The sequence below is a fragment of the Plasmodium malariae genome (genome assembly GCF_900090045.1).
Source record: "Plasmodium malariae genome assembly, chromosome: 7".
Lineage (NCBI taxonomy): Eukaryota > Apicomplexa > Aconoidasida > Haemosporida > Plasmodiidae > Plasmodium > Plasmodium malariae.
This window is the reverse complement of record NC_041781.1, coordinates 40,033-62,384: the sequence shown is the minus strand read 5'-3', so window position 1 is coordinate 62,384 and position 22,352 is coordinate 40,033. Positions and strand designations below refer to the sequence as shown.

Sequence of the window (22,352 nt, the reverse complement as noted above, 5' to 3'; positions counted from 1 at the left end):
AATCGGAATATATAATATGATTCATGTTTTTTTAAACCATTATATACATTAATCTTTGCTCCAACTAGTGAATACATCATAAAGTTCTGATTGATATTCTTATTACATATTGGGATTGTAACACATCCTTTATCCTCAAATTTGTTCAAAAATATATTAAATTCTTGCTTTTTTTTCAGGTCATGAATTCTTTTACTTTTTAAAATCTTATATCATTTCTTTTTCCATCTACTAAGACATATTTCCCAAATAAAATTTTTATTTTTTTCTGATAATCCATATTCCGTTATCTTTTGTTTTAAATATACTTCTGGTATAAATATAGTGAATTTATAAGATTTACAAAGTGAAGACTTTGTTTTTCCCGAAAATATTTAAATAAAATATTAAAAAAAGTGTATTTTTTAAATTAATTTAATTTTTAAATGGAATTAACTAAAATTCAAATATATTTATTTGAAATATTTTATCTTACCCAGCTGCAGTAATCATCATTTGAACTGGTAGAAGATAATTTAAATATGACTGTCGAAACAGACACAAAAAAGAATATTGTCTTCATCTTTAATAATAAATTGTGTTATTTTATATTATTTAATTTTCAGCTAAATATATTAAATTACAAAAGTATACAATGTAAAATAATATGCATAAAAATAAAACGGAACAGTACAGTTTATAAAAATTATTTAAATTACTGTTCAAAAAAAAAAAATAATGAAACAAAAAGTTTTATATAAAAAAAAAAAATAAAAAATTATGATTTTTATTAAGAATTAATTTTATAAAAACGTTATAACATATCTATAGAGAAACACCTATATCTACTTAAATGTATTTAAATATTTATTTATGTACTTATGTCCACTTATAATTATTTTATTAACATTAAATTGTTTTATTTATTATTTTTTTTTCATAAATATTTAATTTTAAAATATAAATAATAATAATATATAAAATTATTGTAAAACTTAATATGAATAAATCTATATATATAAATGTATAGATAAAACTTCAAGTGTTACAATAGATTCTCCCATTCATTCCTTCTTATCATGTAGATATATCATTAATATAAGCCATATGGATTTTATTAATAAATAAACTATCCTTAATTAATATTATTATGATTATAATTTTTTTTTTTTATGAACATGTTATTCTGTATAATTATAATATGATAATAAATATGCTGATGTAGAAATGAAGACAAAAATTAAATTAGAAAAATATATAAAAATAAATAACTAAAATATGAAACTCAAACTCATATTAATTTTAAAGATACATAACTATTACATAATGGAAAATAATGAGTTTTTTAAAAAATCTTTTTAACATTAAAAACAGAATATGTTTTCCATATTATATTGTTTTACATTTTTTTCAACTGTTTTTTATTTTAATTTATAAGATTTTTCAAACCTATTTTTTGTTCTTCTAATACTTCTATTACTTTTTGTATTTATTTTTATGTATTTTACACATTCCTGTTAGTTTATTATTTTTATTCTTTTTTTACTTTTTCTATTAATTGTTTTCATATTTTATGTTTTTTACCCATTCTTTTTCTATTAAAAAAACTTCAGTAGAATAAATTCTGATCCATGGCATGATTGGAACACAACTTGTTATATTAAAAGAAATATTATTTGCATATTTTTATTATTTTCTTTTTTTCTAATTGAATAATTCTGATATTAAAAAATTAGAATATATATAATGTATTACTTTTAGAGAAAATAGTTATTTGTATCTTTGTTCTGTATCAATTCTAAAGATATTAAAATAAAGTAAACAGCATAAAAATTTGCAAGTATAATTTTTTATTATTATAATTCCATGACAGAATTAATATTTGCTATATTAGTAAAATGCTCTAATAAAATGATTTTTTTATTTATGAATATATTATAAGAATTGTAATTTTAAAAAAGTATATTTAATATTTTTGGAATAATATTAAAAGATAATTTAAAAAAAATGTTTTTGCTAGTAAAAAGTATAATAATATAAAAAATATGGTTACTGTACATTTTATAAATGTTGAAATATGTGTAACAAAATAAAAAAAAGATATATATTTAAAAAAAACAAATTTATTTAACTTGAAGGTGAATATATACTTAAAATTTACGCCATGCGCTAAAAGTTAATTAATAACATGTTTTAATGAACATAAAAAATGATAATATAATACAATTATTTATACACAATAGAATAGCATGAAAATTGAAAAATAACGCCATAAATCGGATTAGATATATCATTCCCATGATATACTATAAGGTTGTTCTTTTTATTAATATTTCATCAATCATTAATAATAATTACTTTACATTTTAGAAATATATAGGTAACATAATAATTAATTCAATTATTTAGATATATTATTTATTCTAAAATACGTTCTAATTGAGAATATCTCCCACAACTGTAGTAAAATATATAGCATATTGATTTATGGTATCTTTTTCTTATTCTCCTAAAAATGAAAAAAGAATATTTTTTTTTTATAATTATATATATATAAATATATATATATATATATATGTAAATGTGTTTAGTTTATTATTCGTTATATATTATGGAGAAAATGAAATTGTTCATTAAGAAATAGAATTCTTAAATGTAATTTTTTAATTTTTCCAAAAAATAAATAATTAAAAAGAACGCAAATATAGCTATAGGTAAAATTTTGAAAATATACAATAAATGAACGATATTAATGTACGATATCTATTAACTCATAACAGATTAAGACGTTATCATTAAGTACGTAGCATATTTTTTTTTTTTAATATAATTCGTAATACAGATTTTGTGTAAATTATCATTACGTTTTCATGCATATAAAGAGTTCTTTTCCTTATTTTTTTTTTTATTTATGAACAAATTTTTTATATAAATTGAAACATGAAACGGTTGATCAATGGAAATATATAAAAGATACAAATAAGTATATTTCTAAACGTGAAAATAACTGTAAATTAAGAAGTAATGAAATAAAATAGAATTATATAAATTTTTGTAATAATATTATATTAATTCAGAAATAGTGTTACAAATTATTTATTTTGTTTTTTTTTATTATTCCAAATTATAATTTTTTCAAGGTGTAACATTTTCGAAAAATTTTAATATTAATCTTTTTTTTTATATGTGTATTAACATATTACTATTTCTGTTAAATCAAGTATTAGCGGAGTATCCTAATGTATAATATTACAGATATAAAAAAATGTATATAATTGTAATATATTTTAAATGCTTCAATTTCAAACTTCATGTTTCATGATTTTTTTTTCCTTTTTATTACTTATTACTTTATATTTATTTTCTTTATTACCTAGAGACATTAAAAAACTTAAATAATATTTTTCATTAATAGCCTTTTTTCTTAAATATCATCTAAATATATTATGGAAGTATACCTATGAATTTATAGAAACGGTTTTTCTGCTATTTCATCCGATTTGTCTACTGTTCTATCACTAACTATAGAATTTGCATATAAGTCATCTTCTCTTATCCAATCGTCTATCTCATTTCTGAAACAATCTTTCCATATATGAGCATCAAATTCCTCATTTCTTTTATTTTCTATATCATTGTTATTATATTCAATTATATTTTCTGTAATTTCTTGTTTTTTACTTGAATATCCTTCTCCTTTCCATTCATTTATGGATCTATCCAAATATGATTCCCTATTTTCAAGGTTTACCTCCTTTTTACATTCTTCTAATACTGCTATCAGCACGAGAATACAAAGCTTTGTTAATAATTTTTTTTTTATATATTTATATAATTCTTCATAATTTTCTTTGTGCTTCAATTCTTCTACATTTAATAGTGATACATAATTTTTAGTATCTTCATTTACATATTCATCTGAGATATTCTGCAACTCCTCTACTAATCCATTATTCCAGTACTGATCAAGATGTTGTTGTATAATCATACCCTTTTTTGATATCCACTGTCTCCATATATCTTTTTCTCTTTCTAAAAATGAAACTTTTTGATTTTTATTTGAAGATTTCTTTTTTATTTCTTCCATTTCTTGTACGTAAGCTACTTCTCTTTTCCATTCATCCTTCAAATTATTAAACCAATCGTCTTTTTTCAGATTTTGAAAAAGATTTCTATGTCTTTGTATCCATTTATTCCATAGAATGTTTTGTTTTTTGATATCACTGATACATTTAATATTTTCTATTATTAGATCATCAACTTTTAAATTGGGATAGGTTGTATAATCCTTTTTTGTGAACTCATCTATACATATTTCTATGAATTCGTCTTTGTGGTTCTCCCAATCTTCATTTATGCATTCTTCGAGTACTTCCATATGTACTTCTACTATGATTTTGGATCTGTCTCTTGTTCGCTTTGATAAATTTACATTTTTTGTAAGTTCATTTATTTTTATTTTTTTTATAATTTCTTCATCATCATATATTATGTGTTCTAAAGGATCATCCGTAAAAATTTTACTTTTCTTGTTAGAAAATGAAGGTACAAGCAATCTCAGAAATTTCACATGTTTTCTACTTATCTTTTTTTTTTTTTTTTAATATTCCAGTTAAAGCAAACTATAGTATAAGAAAAACATTTTTATAAAATAAGCTATTACAATAAATAAATGATTTTCATATTTTTAAGCCTTTATTATTATATTACTTTAATAAAAGAGAAAATATAATAATAATTACCAAGTTTATTAAAATAGATGATGTATATTTATCACTTGGATTTAATATCGTACCTATAATTGTATTTTATACATATATATGTATATATTATTTAGTATAGTTATTTCAAATGTAGAAACATAAGTAGAATTAGTGATACCTGTAGTATGTGATATTTGGGGAGGACTACGTGCTAAGGTATATGTCGATGCTTTATCAGTTGGCTGTGTATTCTCAGGATCAGGAGATAATTGTGTGCCTTGAAGAGCTGGAGAGGGTAATGCAGTAGTATCTTCTGATGCTACATGTACATATTCAGAAATTTTAGCTTTTTCTAATGATGCATCTGTTAAAGATTGTGAATCCTCAGTTTCTATAGTTGAATGCTGAATTTCTGAAACTTCACTTTTAATATGTTCTGGTGGAGGTTGTGGTGAATTATGTGATTCAATTTCATTTTGAGCTTCGGGTGCAGTTGGCACATCTATTTCTTGTTGTACGTGAGATTTGGATATAATTTGAGCTGTATTTTGAATTTGAGTTTCTAAACCTTTTTTTTCTGTTTCAAGTAAACCTTCAGTACTTTCTGCTGAATTCGGGGTTATACATTCAGAAAGTTCTTTAAAAGTTTCTTCATTCATTATATCACATATCGATTCTTTAGTTAGTTTTTTGGTCTTTTTTTTGGAACTTTCTTTTGTGTAACAATATTTAAAGAGACTTTTCTTTTCTTCAAATTGCTTCTGCATCTGTTTAATCCATGCATTATATGTTTTGCATTTGTCTAAACATGTACTGACGCATTTACCTGAATTATTCTGTTTTAAGCTCTCTATTTCTTTCAAAACGGTAGTCCTTTTTTTACAGAAATCCTCTTCTTTATATTTTAATCCTAAAAGTTCTTTATCTTCATTTTTTAAGATCATAGGACATCCACCATATTTAGTTAAATTTTTAAAGTAATGATTTAGATAAAACTTCAATAACGCTTCCCACATAGTAGGAGATACAGACTTCGGAGGAGACATTTTTCCAATTAGATAATCAGCTAAATTTATGCATTCTTCTCTAAACAAATCTTCGTTATTTGCCGTTTTTAATAAATTAGTTTTATTTTGTATGTAAGTTCTAATAGTCCTAAATGGTTCTCTGCGGGTTAGCGAATATCCTGACATTCCAGAAAGAGTGAAATGCTGAATTTAAAAGAATTATTAAAAAATACCTAAGTATTATGTTTTACGTTAATTGCACTGTCACATATTTTATCATAAATAAATAATTTATGTATGAATTTAATAGTTTAAAAAAAAATGAATATTACCTTAGGTATACAATTTTCCATAATGACCCTATATTGATGCTCTAGTTCGTTGAAAATGAAAATCATAAAGAAAATTAATTGTGAACATTTTGTACCATTAGCGTATTTCAAAAATTAAGATGTATTAAAAGGAATTTCATAGTTATGAGCTACGTAGTAATTTATATTAGAAATATAAAGTAAATAAATTTATTATTATTTATTCTATGAGAGTTTTATATTATTTTACCTTAAGTAAATATAAAACAACTGAAGATATATCCTAAATATATTTTGAAATTAAATGGTGATTAAGTATATATTAGTGTATAAAATTTATATAACCTTCATTAAAGGAATCACAATAACTTACAAAAAAAAAATTACATATAAATTAAATGAAAAATAAATTAAAATTTATTATATATAAGTATTATTAATCAATTTATTGCTTTTTTTTTGGCTCTTTTTTTTTTTTTAACGCAAAAAAATTATATAAATACTGTTGTATTAAGGTAAACAATTCTTTTTGTTCAAGTTTTTTTGGAAAATAAATAATCTATAAACCAGATAATTATTAACACTAATAGTATGTTTGTTATTATGTTACATTTATCATTTTTCCCATATTGCGCACTACACTGTAATTATATTGTTAACGGTTTTTTATTTTTAATACCATATATATAGAAATGGAAAATAATAATATATAAATTATAATATATTGTTTCTGTTTTTGAGAATGGTAAATAACATTATAATGCAATTAATCCATTTAATAATATATGCAAATAATCTACCAAAAATTTAATAAGTTATGCTATACATTATGCTACAAAATAATTTTAAATAGTATACATTATCATACATATACATATATATGTATGTTCTGTACTTGTCTATTACCACTTTTGAATAAAATTGATTTCATTTGGACTAAATGTTAATTAATAAAGAATACGTTAAGGTATATTATTTATTGAATAAAATGTTGACTGCTTATGAAATATATGAAAAATTATTAGAATATACTTATGAGAACGTTATTCGTATTATATGTCTAAAAAATCGTAAAATGAATTATAACTATGTAATGAAAAATAATAACACTAAATTTAACGTAAATTCAATAATATATTAAATTAAATAATACAACATTATTGAAGCTTCGTAACAGTTTTTTTGTACTTATTCATATATATAATCTAATAAATACATCAAAAAGATTTTTTTTAATTATATTTCTATTTTTATTTTTTTTTCTGCATTTGTTATGAATATGAAAAAATCGTTTTAAGACTATTATTAAGTATTCATTTATGATCTAGAATGACAAAATTAAGTATTAGCTTATAGTATATTTTTAAATATTAATGAATAAATGAAATCACAGAACTCTTTAAAAATATTACTTGCATTATAATATATTATTTGTTAATGTAAATATATTATTACTTATTTTAAAATTTCTTTTGAAACAAGCATATAAAAGATAATGAATAAGCAAGAAATTAAAATAATATATATATTAGTAAATTTTAGTAAATAATTATTTGAATTAGTGGTTGATGTAATATAATTATGTTTAACCAATCTGTTATATTAAAGAATTATTGGTTTTTACTTATTTGTAATTTTTGAATTTATTTTTACTCAATTTTTTTTTTTTTTTCTGTTCTTTATATTTTAATCCCTTACATTCCATCTCATTTTTTTTTTAAATATTTTTATTTATTACATTGTACATGGGAATATATGTGAAAATAATTCATCATTTTTTAAGATAATATATGTTTAAAATATCTCATTTGAATGTATAAGATATGCGCAAAATATAGTACATAATATATATGTAATAGTGCTTGATTAGGTAGCAAAATAAAAGAAAATATAATTTTCTGAAATATGTGAAGTATATTGGAAGAACATTATTATAATTGTTATCAAGTGTATATAAAACAATTTATTTCCTCTATTTTTTTTTTTTATTGTTTTATATATGTATGAAAAATCTTACTGTTTTGATGTATCCTTTACCATTATATTTTAAATATCTTATAAAATTTATTGAATAACATTACAGTTTATACATAACATATAATTTATGTAAATGAAAAAAATAGTAAATATTATTATGAATTATTTGATATTTGTCTATATTACGATGATTATTTTATTAATTTATTTAAATAGTATATTTTAATGTTAAAATAGATATATTAAATAAGTGGAATTTTCATATAAAATGGACTAACGATATTCCATTATGTATATATATATATATATAAATAATATTTTATTAAGAATACTTTTAACGGAAAAAATATGCAAAAATATTTGTATTCATTATGTATTAAAAACAAATTTCTAATAAATATAAAAAAATTATATGCCCAATATTAATTATAATCACGTAAATACATTATACTATTGTTCACTTAAATATTATTCTTCCAAATGAATAATTAAAAAATAATAAAAAAAAAAAATTTACAATAATTAACAATATTATATTATTATCTTTTTAATATATATATAATTTTTTACGACAGCATTTATGGAAGCGCTCATTTGGTTTTTATTAATTTTTAGAACAACTAGGCTCTCTAACTATCTTACATATAGCTGATGTTTAGAATGAAATAAATAATAATGCATTTTTATATATTCATAATAATACAAATGTAACTTACAAAACAGAATATAAATAAACGTTGTATATAATGAAATTCCCTTAAACATTTACATTTAAAGAGGATTTTTCTATTTTAGTAAAAATCCTTGTTCCTAAATATTTTTTTGGGAATGTTTCAATAAAACAAAATATATATATTTGAATAACTTATTTATGTTTTTTCTATATTAAGGAATACTATAAAAATTATTTATTATCTTCGTAAAATATTATATTTTCTCCTTATTGAGTATATATTATATAAGGAAAATGCATTCTTATTTGTACGTCGGCATAAAGTTCAGAAACCTTTCACATTAAGTCTTTTTTATATTTGCTAAATTATACATACATAAAAAATAAAATATATATAAAATAATGTTAACAATTTTTAAAGTATTATTTATATATTTATGCTAGTTATATATTAGAATATATACAAAAAATAAAATGTTCGATTTTTATGGAATATAATGTTTTATATATGGAGTTTCAAATATAACTTGAAGATATCTATTTTTATACTTTTCTAAAAAGAAGATTACTTTAAAATGTTTTCCTTTAATATATATTTTAATATAAATTATATGTATTACTGATTCTAAAAAGGTTACTATAAATCAATGTAATAGGTACAATTATCGCATCTATGTTTAAAAATATGATTAATTATATAATAGTAATATAAATAGATATGCTGAGAAAAATTGAAATAATTCATATAATCAATTGCAAAAATTTTAAAATGAATATGGAACTCGTAAAAAGTATATATCTAACTTTAAAAGTGTAGAATAGTTAAAATATGTTAATGAACTACATGAAGTTGCTGAAACTCATTCATGTTTAGTTTCAGTAAAATACTGATTAAAGGGATTATTGTCATATAAACCACCTTATGATGCTACTAGGTGTTAATTTATTTATTAATTTTCCATAATTAGATTAATATTTAATGCAATATCATTCATGTGTTTCCTTTTGTATTACACTATATATCATTCTAATTAAAAACGTGAACACGTTTCTACAATCCTAATATATAACGATAATTATTTATTACTCCATTAGAATTGTTTCTCTCTGTATGTAATTCTTAGTAATATTTGTTTTTTCCATCTTGGCAATGATGTTGTTTTCAATAGAAAAAAAATTAAAAGATGTCGAAATGTGCAGGTGAACAACGTGGTAAAATGCTGATAAGTGATTTTGAAGGTCATGACATATATTAGTGTAACAAGGGATATTAAACAATATATACAGAACAAAATTCTAATTTATAAATTTCCAATAACACATATCTTTGTGAATATAAAAAAAGAACTTAATAAACTTAATGAAATTTATTTTAAAAGAATGCAAAAAAAAAAAAGTTAAAATAATTTTTTTTATTAATAATACTACTAATGTAATATATAAGTGTATGATTCTAACAGAATTATAAAACGTTGATAAGTGAAGAGCAGTATAAACTATTGTAACAAGGTTAAAAAAGAAAAATATTTAATTAAAAATCAAGTATTTTACTAAAAGACTAAGTTATGAAATACATAGGACGAGAAAATAAAAAAGCATTAATTTTTATTGTATAAGCAATATTCATATTATTGTTTAGTATGAACATAGTAAGGATATATAAAATTTCTTCTAAGTAACCCATCTCATAATATATATAAATAGATAGTAAAAAAGAGACTTTTCTTAATTGAATAAGTGTAACACGAATAGAAACTATTAAATGTAATCAGAATTATGATTAAATTAACTAAAATCTCGTAATAGATAGAGTATATAATATATTGTAATGCAGAATTAATATATAAATTATGTTTTTTGTACTATAGTAATATATTTGTCAAAAATATCATAATGTCTGTAATCCAAAATTTGAAATACAAATGCTATAAAATAGAATTTTATATTAAAAAGATTTATAGAGAACAAAAATATGTATTTCAATATCATTAAAAAATTTTAATTGAATATTAACAATACTACTAATATTTTATATTAAGATAATGGGGATATAATTTATTGAATTTTTACAAAAATCAAACATATAGACAAATTTCTTGTATAGTGTTAGCAGACTCTATATTTACTTGTATTTCTAAAAAATAAAACGTAAAATTAAAAAATATTTAAGGTAAAATAAATTTTTATGTTATAATTTTTTACTATATTATGCTTTAATACTGCTTGAACTATTGGAATATATTTATAATGACAGATTGCAGAGGGAAATAATATGAACTATAAAATTTTAATACTTAAGTGTATTTTTTTAAAATAATATATATGAAAGTTACTTAAATTTTTCATTTATACAAATTAAATATGAGAAAATTATATTGTGTTATATGAAGTAATCGAAAAATATTATATAGGATTGTTTTCTAGTATATATGTATCTAGAAATTGTGAAGTTTAATGTGTAATGTAATACTGTTGATGTGTTTAATGTGAAATGTTTCAATGTCAAAAAAATCTATTTTAATGTTAAATATTATTTTTTAAATAAATAATATATTCATGATGCTATGAAAAAATAGAATATTCAATAATACGTTTGAATTTTTATTAATTTATCATTACTTTTAATGAAATGCAAAGTATAAATTGCGATACTATAAAATAATTATGAACATTTATAAAAGCAAAATAATAAAAAATACCTTTAAAAAGAAAAAATTTGGTTATATAAATTTTTGAAAGCAAATTTTACTTGTTTTCATAATCTAAATTTATTTTGGGAAAAACATATAATTTTTTATGTTTGTACATGTTCAAATACAATTTTAAGTTTGTTATCTATTGTATTCAATTACAACTTAAATATATAATATCCTATAATACAATAACATTATATTTATATATATTCCAATGTATACGGTTATTAAACAACATATTTCAAAAAAAAAAATTGCATATATCGTAAGAGATTAAAATAAAAAGATTGTGTTTTTGAAGGAACAAAAAATTGTATATTTATAAACTGAAAAGTTAAAAATGCTTTATTTCATTAAATCTTAAATAGAATGAATAAACTTAACTATAATAAATTTAACTGTTTACATGAAAAAATTATTAAAAAATTAATTATTTATTAATATATATTTTTTATATAATTTTTTCAATATTTTTTAATCTTTTATTTACCCAATACAATTGAAGTGTTAAAATTAGATATAAATTTACATTATAGTGGAATAACATGTAATATATATAATATGTTTAAATTGTTCTATAATTTCTTTTTCCAATTAATGTCTTAAAAATATTGTAAAAAATAATATATGATTATTTTTTTTTTTATAGTAAATAATATTTACTAACAGTGTTAAGGAGATATATTCATATAGTTATCAAATGCAGTAAAAACTGAAAAAAAAAAAAACAAATTTTAATCTATTTATTTGAACATTTATATTAATAATCTGAGAAAAATTATTACGAAACTTCAACATTTTTGTTTAATTTAATATAATATTCCATTTACATAAAATTATAATAATTTTATTTTGTATTGTAATGTTCTAACAACATTTACTTTTTTTTTTAACCATATAGTATAATAAATTTGTTTATAAGTATAACCTAAAAATTTTTCTTATTTTTAATAAGTAGTTAAATTTATTTATATTAATAAATATACGTTAATGTCCATTTTACTAATTAAAATTTAGTCCTAATGGAATCATCCGTATCCAAATGTGGCAATATATATATCCAATAGAAAACTTATATATAATAAATTATACTAATTTAAAACTAGTAAATTTCATAATATTTACCACAAGTAATTAAATTTAGGTAATTCATATGTATATAATGATTAGACCTTTTTGTATATATTATTTCCATATATTTGCCTCAAATATATCAACAGATTCGTATAATTTATATATTATTAATTCTTATCAAGAGATAAAAGTATATATAAAAATTTTTTTATAATGCTATAACATTATAACGATCTATATCAAAAATAAATTACAAAAGACAATAAAGAGGAACATACTATAAGTTCTTATAACGATTTTGCTTATAAATTATATGTTTCTGAACAAGTAATAGATTAAAAGTTATCATTTGCTTTCACGTAAAAATATCTATAAATATAGGCGTTAGTACTAAAAAATAAAAAAAAAATGTTATATTACGTATATTATTGTTAATTTTATGTATAAATGATGTATTTCTTATTAATGTTACTTCTGTTGTAATTTTTTATTATTAGCTATTGGGTTTTTTCTTTATAAAAGATGTATATATTTTACATAAAAATATATACTTATATTTGTTTAATATCATATTAGGATTAGAATATATTCCTTCTTGTGGCATAAGTTTTTAATATAAAAAGGATAAGAAGAATATAAAATAAATATTAATATGTTAAATTTTTTTATAGTTCTCGCATAAATTCCTTTAATGTTTATAATTTTAGAATTTCATTTAATTAATATATTGGAATTTAATATTACTCTAACTATAAATAAAATATTATATAATTTTATTGTTAGTTAAGATAGTTATTTAGAATTACCTATAGTAATAATGTAGCTTCATCATGGATTTGGTAAAATTTAATGTTTTTTAATATATCTAAATTTATATCCAATTTTTAAGTTTGTGGTAAAAACAAAAGATAAGTTAATTAAAAATTAAGGCTTAAATAATTCCTAATAATTTTTTTGAATCTAGGGTTTGCACGGATTTGGTTACTCGTCAGTGCAATATATTTTAAATCCCATATTTAGAAGCATAGGAAAACATATTAAAAATATAACTTCTTCCTTAAGAGTTGAGAAAAATAAAAGAGAATTTAGAAAAAATTGCTTAGATCTGGCTGATTATATAATTGAGAAAAACCACGCACCCGAATATCTTGATCAATCTAAATGGGACCTAGCACTAAAGAATTGGTATCAAATTCGATATAAAGATCTAACTAGACATGGGGAACGCCCTATGATTATAGAGCAGAATGAGAGAAATCTTTTAGAATTAAGTTATGACGTAAAAGATTTTCATGAAAAAAAAATTAGAGACCTCAGGCGATTAAAACCATTCCTCATCGAAAATAATACATATAGTTGTAATAATGATCAGAGCTGTATGCAAATATTTAACGAATATAATATTTGGATTAATGACAGGAAAAATTATTTTGAGGAAAAGAGACAACTCATTCAAAAAAATTCCTCATCTGTACAAAGGAAATTGAAATTTTCAATACCAATTAATAACTTGCTGAATCCTGAGATATATAGTGAACTTTCTGAAACTTTACCTTCAGTTTCAGTTCCACTTGAAGAAGATGGAAAAGAGATAAGAGGAGAAGGAAAAGGAGAATGCATATCCTTAAGAGTAAGAGGAAATGCGTCTGAAAATCAAAGTACACTACAAGAAAAAGCTTCAACTTCAGGGGCATCATCACTTCAAACATCTGAAACTATAAGTGCAGGAGAATTACCTGGATCAGCTGTAGATTCCTCAATCCATGAAGATGAAAAATCAATGTTTCCTAAAAATTCTGAACAAACTTCTTCAATGACTGAATCTGATCCTGTAGAACAACGTCCAACTACTCGTGGATTAGGAGGAACTACTGGTCATATAACTACTATACCATCTGTTGAAGCATTAAATCCTGATTCAAGTTCTCTTTTTATTACACCCTCTAAAAGACTAGGTATCACTTATGTTACTTACTTTTATATTTTTGAAATAACTATACTAAATAATATATAAATTTTAAAAGATATTGCAGATACAGAAGGAAATCAATATAACGCCCACATATCGTATATTTTAACAAGCTTTCTAGTTATTATAGTATTTTCCTTTTTTATTAAAGTAAAATAAAACTAAAATATTAAAAATAACATAAACTTGTAATTAATGTAATATTTTATTTTATAAATATATTTCTATTAAATTGTAGTATGTTTTAATAGGTATGTTTAAAAAAAAGAAAAAGATAAAAAGAAGAGAAGTTAAATTTCTGAGAATATTAGTACCTTCCTATTATAACAGAAGTAAATTTTTAAGACATAATCATTTGGAACACCCAATAAATGAAGATGAAGAAATCATTAAAAAAATAAAAATACAAGAACATAATATGAACAAAAATGAAAATGTATCATACGGAAAAAAGGACAGATCTATAACTATTATAGAAGTACATATGGAAATACTGGAAGAATGCAGAAATAAAGAATGGGAATATAACAAAGGAGAATTTTTAGCAATATGCCAAGAAGTATTAACAAAAAAAGAAAATAGAACCTACACTAACTTAAAAGATGATGAAGTAGTAATGGATAATATTAAAAGTACCAATGAAATTGAAAAACAAAAAAGTCTATGGAATAAATGGGTGGAAAGACATAAAATGTTTTTGGAAAAATTGAGAAAAAAGGATTGGTTTAACAATCTGAAAAATGATTGGAAAGAAGAAAGATCATACATAAAAAATAGTGAAAAATTAAGAAAATATCTTTCAAATGAAAATAAAAAAGATCCATTTTTAGAAAGAAAAAAAGATATATGGAGACGTTGGGTATCAAGGAAGGGTACTATTGTAGAAAAATATTTGGAAGAGGACTTGTTTGAAAAATTGAGAGAGGAAATATATAATATGATAGATACATATGAAAATGAAGGAAGAAAGGATGATATATTATTTATGAATAAAGAATTGGAAAACAAAGAAAATTATGAAGAATTATATAAATATTTTAAAACAAAATTACTAGAAAAACTGTGTACACTAGTATTTATGATGGTATTAGAAGAATGTAAAAAGGAAGAGTATATAGAAAATAAGGAATCGCATTTCGATAATTCCATAAATGAATGGATGACAGAAGTAAATTCAGATATTAAACCAGAAATTGAGAAAAACTTAGCTGATGTTAACGGAGATGTTTTAGGGAATATAAAAAATAATAAAAATTATGATTATGAGGGAGAAGACTGTTTCAGAGAAGAATTGAAAGAATGGATAAGAGAAAATGATGCATACATAAATTCCTTAGATAGTGATAATAACATAGACGAATGCTATCAAGTGGTAGAATAATACATACTATATATTAATAAAGACAAATTCAAAATATATTTGAATAATAATCAGGAGAAATTGTACGATATCTATGAAATAAATTTCTTAAATATTGTATAACCTAAGGAAGAAAGAAAAAGTATAATGCAAAGAAATGAGTTATGTAAAATAGAAAAACAGGCATAGTATATGAAGATTCAAAGGTTTTTATTTAAAAGATATTCCAAGATTATATAATTGTTTTTATTCTTATTAGAATATTTCTACAAAAGTTATAGTTACACATGATTTAATAAAAATAGCAATATTTTAATGTGTATATAAAACAAATAGTAATTTTTATATGTTATATAATAGCATATTTATTTAAAAAGTTTTAAGCAATGTTTTTTTTTTTTTGATTCCTTAATAAAAGTTTTTTTTTATTGAAATATTTGGATATCTTAAATTTTTTACATATATTATTAAATTGTATTTATTTTATTATCTATATTTTAGATAAGTATATAGTAAAATTGTCGGTGCCCGGTTCCCATGAAATTGATATTAATGCGTATATCAGGATCTTATATAAAAATTTTTTTTTAGTATATATATATTACATTATTTGTTAATTCTTAAATTTTCATAAATTTCACTTTAGAAATAATAAAAAGAATGCATTATTTTATATTATATAAAAACAATAATATGTCAATTAAAATAAGATGGTACAATTATATAAAACTGTTAAATTGGATAATACGTTTTAAAATAAAAACGTTTGTACGTTAATTGAATCCTAGAATATGAATTTTATATTTTACTGTGTAAATTCTTTTCATGTCGTAGGTTCATGTCACATTTTAATAAAACATGTGTCATATAAAAAATTTGTGTTATTTTATTTTTTTTTTCTTTAATTCCTATCAATACTGTTGTATGTAGTACAAATATTTATATTTTTTAATTATAACGTAATTTTTAGAGGGTATAAACTATATATAGCCGAAAGATCATTTTTTGGATGATAAGCAACAAATTAATAACTATATACATTGTATAAGCTAATGCACCAATTTTCACAGCATATATTATATTTATACTAATTCTGAAATAAAATCCCTATGAACTAAAGAAGTCATTTTATTTCAATTTTATTATGGAAATTATTGATTATAAAAATTTAGAATTGTTCTGTTCGAATATTAATATATATATATATATATATATATATTCTTTTTTTTTTTGGAACGTTTAGGAATATTATTGGATTTACAAAAAATTATTTTTTTTTTATTGCTTTTTATATAAATTTGTTGAAAATATTTACAAAAATAAATTTAAAATTATATATGATTTTTTATACTTTATATTTATATTTTATTTATATATCTTTATGCGCTTTTAAAATATAAAAGAACAATGGAAATACATGTATATTTATACAGCTATCTTGTAGATAAAGAGTTATTATTTTTCTTAATTAAAAATATTGTAAAATTAAACAATTCTAATATAAAAGAAAAAATGTAATCTTTTATTATAGTAAAAAATAATAGATTTATATTTTTTATTTAGGGATGTTCTAATTTATATTATATGGCCTAATGATAACATAGCTGAGAATTTAACTTATAATTTTTGATATCTGAAATTAAATATATTATAAGAAAATTTCCATTATAAGTACACTTAAATATTATAAATAGTAAAAATATATGTTTTTTATTAATCGTATCCTAGATAAATATTTTGTTAACTAGAACTGTGAAGATGGAACCTTAGATTCAACAGCCGATATATTATTATCAGAAAATGAGAAAAAACAAATAATATATAAATAAAGATATATTATTTATAATTGGATAAGATGATTCTGAAAATGAAAGTGATTATATTGAATCGACATATTGATGAAAAGATTAGTGTAATGTCAAACGTAATTCAAATTTTACAGAAAATAAATTAATCAAGGAATGAGTGTTTATTATATGTTAGTCATTTGAGGTGATAAATATATTTTTGTTTTTGAAAAATAATTATATAGAGGATTTAATTCTTTATATTAATATCGGAAATATACCAATATTACTCAGAAAAAAAGTATGGAATATTTAGCATGTATGGATATCTCTTTATTACTTACCTTGTAAGAATACTTTTGTTTATAATATTTTTGTTGCATTTTTTATTTCTTAATCCTTTAGTAAATTTATTGTTTGTTAAGGAATAAATTACGAAGAATAATATTTTACTCTAACGATAGAGGTACAACTACAATAAACTTAGTTACTTTATTTTGTAGTTTAATGACCATTTATGTACTTGTAAATTTTATAAAATACATAGTTGGTGTTTGAGAAAATTAGTTATATCCTATTTACATTTCATATATTGTTTTTATAAATAATATTCTTCATGAATCTAATGAATTTTTTTTTTATACTTAATGGAATTATATTCTTAGCAAGAACAATTGTTTCATAATTATAAATTTTTTCTTATGAGCACTGAATATTATACAAATATATATGGATACATAAAAGTAGAAAAAAATATATTAAATAGTTTTTAACATTTTGCATGTTTATGCATTAGCACTATTATAATAATTAATCACTTTTGGGGGTAATTTAATTCTCCTATGAATTGTATATAAATATATAATTTTCTATGCATATAAATGTAAAATTGATATTTCTCAATATTCATAATATACATATTTGCTTTATAAGAAAAAATTATACGTAAAATATGTATCATGTACATTTACATTGTGATAAGTATGTGATCGTTTAAATTAATTTATAAAATTAGAGTTAATATTACCTCTCTAACCGAGTGAATTAATTTATATTTTTAAAAATTATATAATCTTTTTTTTTTTTTATTGTTCTAAGTGATCACTTGAATAAACTTTTAAAAACGTATTTTATACATTAGTTTAATTTTCATTATATTACGTTGTTCTTCGTATATTAAAATAAAAAGCATATCTGTTCTCATGTTTATATGTATTTTTTATTTAAAAGTAAATATAGCAAGTCATATTTATAAAAAAACTATTATGTGAAATATATGTTTCATAACTTATTTGATATAAAGATATTTTCAGTAGATATTTTTTTTTGCGCGAGTATGAAATTGTGAATACATTAGTATATAATTCTTTTTTAAAGTATAAATTATTAATAGAAGATTATCGATTTAAGTATTCTTGAAACATTATTTTTATATTAGAGTTTTAAAAATTTTTACGATTACTTTTTATGTTATGTAATTTTTTGAGCTAAAAACTTTTTTAAAAAATTAATTATTTGTGAAACATATATTGATAAAAAAAAATTAGATTGACTTTGCTATCGAATTAATTAAATAACTAAATTATATTACCTATAATGTTTTTATATAATATACCTTGTACAAAATTTCTCTATAAATATTTAATAATTTTTTATTATATTTCTTATAAATATATATATAACATTAAAAAAGAAAAAAATAATATAAAAAAAGTCGATGAATTTATAAATATTTCTTATAGACATAATAGTATAAATAATATCTAATTAAATACTATAATATTCAATATTTATATTAAGGAAGTAAATGATCAGTTCTTATATATCTTCCAAATATATACTTTTTCAGTAGTTCATATACTATAAATTTGATGTTATAAATACATTATAAATCATAATATAAAGCGCATTTTTATAAAATAATTAAGAAATATACGACGAAGAGAATAAAGGAAGAGGTTGTAATAAATATTGTTTTCTTTATTTATTATTGTATTGCTAAAATTATTAGTTATATTTTGTGAATAACCAGTTTTTCCTTGATATATAAAATAAAAAGATATACAAATTAATAAGGATACATCAATTAAATGAGTTATACTTTACTTAATATACAGAATAACGTATTATGTATGTTCTCTACATTCTATATTTTCTATATATTCCATACTTGGACATATTATGAAAACATATATATAATTTTTTATTTTATTTTATTTTGTAAATTAAAAAAATTATTATTTAATTAATTTACTGTATTTAATAAATAACTTATATACTTTGAATATTTATTGATGAATTATATTTATAGTATATTTTGTAATGTTACAATTTTATAAATAATATTAATATAACAATTTTAGATTATATTTTTGAAGTTATATTTCCCTTTTTCACTGTAAAACAAATTGTAATTATACAATATTTTTTATAATTTTATCAAAAAAAAAAAAAAAAATTAATAAATAATAATAGGGTTCTATATCATTAAAATTATATTATATTGTTGCTAATTATATCATTTCTGCGTTTATTAGAGTATTAAATACTTATACTATGGAACAAAAATTTAAGTCATTCTTATATATTAAAATTTCTACCTTTATATTTTTAACTTGGATATGTCATTTTTACATTTATATGGTTATGATAATGACTTTTATGTGTATATGTATTATTTATTTTTTTGGTGTTTTACTATTGTTAGTGTTTTGTTTTACTGAGAATTTATTCATTTGATTAAATAATAATTTTTTTCTATTTTTTCAGATTAGGCAAGGTAAATCTTTGGTTGAATGCTACAACCAACATAGACGGTTATACGCAAAAATTTACCGTTTACTGGCAATATATAAGCAAAATAAGGATTCAAGTATTGTGTATATAAAAAAAGATATACCAAATCGAGTAAACAATATAAATGATATATTTAATAATGAAAAATATTCCTCTGGAAAAACTAAACAATTAAATGGGAGTTCACAAGAAAATAAAAGAAGACATCAAAAAGATATGAAAAATAAATCTTGTATATTTGAAACGAAAAAATATTCCCATTTAGAAAAAAAAATCTTCAAAGAACTTGATTACGTAGATTTTCTCAAAAACAACAAAACAATTAGTGATAAGATTTACAAAAAAATAATGATTAAAAAATGCGGATTACGAGTAGCCTTACCAATATTACTGTTTTTTGTATTAGTGATATCGTTCATATTAGATAATTTTTGTGGATGTGGGCTTACACATGGTTTGCTTAAAGTAATAGTTCTTACTTCACCTGCCGTAGGTATTGCTCAACTTAGAGAATATTCATATCTTAAAGGAATTGGAAATCTTTCAAATATAATTACTGATAATAAGGCTTCTCCCGCTCTATTAACTTTGCATATCTGGTTAATGAAATCACCTTTAAAAAGGTTCACACAAACACTGATAGTAAACCCATCTACGAAAAAGTTGAGCAACTATTGTGCGTCAGGATTCTTGGGATTTCTTATATATTTTGTACCTATCTTCATATTAAGTATAATTCTTATATCAGGAATTGTTTATTATCATAAAAAAGTTAAAAAATATGAAAAAATTAAATTCAGGAAAAGATAAAATGAATAATAAGCAATATTTTCTTTACTGTAATGAAACCATCCATATGATCTAATACACGCAATATTTTAAATGGTGTTCGTAATATATATACCTATAACTGACTAAATTTTATAAATGTATGTTAATATAACTGGTTTAATTCATACGCAGTAGTAAAAAAGTATATTCGTATTTTTTGTTTGTAATTTTGAATGTTTTAATATCCTTCAATTCATAGTTTAAGGTATCGTCTGAGATTCATTTACTATTTTGTCTTAATATTTATATATGTAAATTTTCATATATTCCTAGGATAAATATGTTTTTGTGCGTTATAATTAATATACATTATGGATATTTATATAATTTTATTGATACCATGTGTTAATTTTTATTTTAACTATGAACAATACTTATTTATATTTTTTTATCATTTTCTAGTTTAAAATGATTATTTGTAGACTTTATTTAGAAAATGTTTGAGAAGATTTAAATTAAATTATTATATATCCTATTTTGTTTTCAATGACTTTACGCAAATATATTTTGTTGTATTAATGTAAATATATATATTTCATAAAAGAAAACATTATATTTATTACACAGAATAAGTTTTATGAGAAATACGTTATGGAACAATTTCATTGTAAAACACTTTCAAAAGTTTATTTTTTTTTTGAATGATAAAAAAAACAAATTAAAAATAAATAACAAAATATTATTATTAAATTTAGGACACATATAATAGTTCAATAACTCAATAATTCTATGTATTCAGAATTAAATGAACAGTTATCCAATTTATTATTTTGTTATTCTTGTGAATTAAAGTGACATTTCTATGTGATAAACATTAAATAAATATATACTATATTAATACTTTACATATAGAGAATATATATTTTATATTATTTACAATATATAAAGTTTAATTTAATGAAATAAATGTAATAATTTTATACTAAAAATATTAAAGAATTATTTACTGTTCCAAAATAAGAAAAAAAAAGTAGTAAAATATACTAGGTAAATGTAAAAATAATTTCAATACATTTTAGATAATAATACTGAAGAAAAAAAAAGAACTTCTCTATGTAATTATAGTTTTCAATACGTTATCTACTAAAAATGCAATAATTAGTATAAATAATTAAATTAAAATAACGAATTGAAAAAAATGTTATTGAAGGTACATACAATAGAATATACATTAAGAGTTTTATGAGAATAT

The 22,352-nt window shown here is 20.2% G+C and overlaps 3 protein-coding genes across 3 annotated transcripts; 2 read left to right on the top strand and 1 right to left on the bottom strand.

Moving 5' to 3' along the window:
• Window positions 1-3,445: 3,445 nt before the first annotated feature.
• On the bottom strand, window positions 3,446-6,042 carry PmUG01_07011000 (STP1 protein; the record flags this gene model as incomplete). The annotated part of the gene is made up of 3 exons (XM_029003847.1): window positions 3,446-4,476; window positions 4,861-5,893; window positions 6,022-6,042. The coding sequence occupies 3 exons, from the start codon at window positions 6,040-6,042 to the stop codon at window positions 3,446-3,448; spliced, it is 2,085 nt and encodes a 694-aa protein (XP_028860595.1).
• Window positions 6,043-13,247: 7,205 nt separating this feature from the next.
• On the top strand, window positions 13,248-15,767 carry PmUG01_07010900 (STP1 protein; the record flags this gene model as incomplete). Its single annotated transcript, XM_029003846.1, has 4 exons — window positions 13,248-13,256; window positions 13,382-14,372; window positions 14,451-14,536; window positions 14,625-15,767. 4 exons carry the CDS (start codon window positions 13,248-13,250, stop codon window positions 15,765-15,767), a joined length of 2,229 nt encoding a protein of 742 aa, XP_028860594.1.
• A 4,322-nt stretch (window positions 15,768-20,089) lies between these two features.
• PmUG01_07010800 (fam-l protein) lies at window positions 20,090-21,139 on the top strand (the record flags this gene model as incomplete). Its single annotated transcript, XM_029003845.1, has 2 exons — window positions 20,090-20,176; window positions 20,303-21,139. 2 exons carry the CDS (start codon window positions 20,090-20,092, stop codon window positions 21,137-21,139), a joined length of 924 nt encoding a protein of 307 aa, XP_028860593.1.
• Between the last annotated feature and the right edge of the window lie 1,213 nt (window positions 21,140-22,352).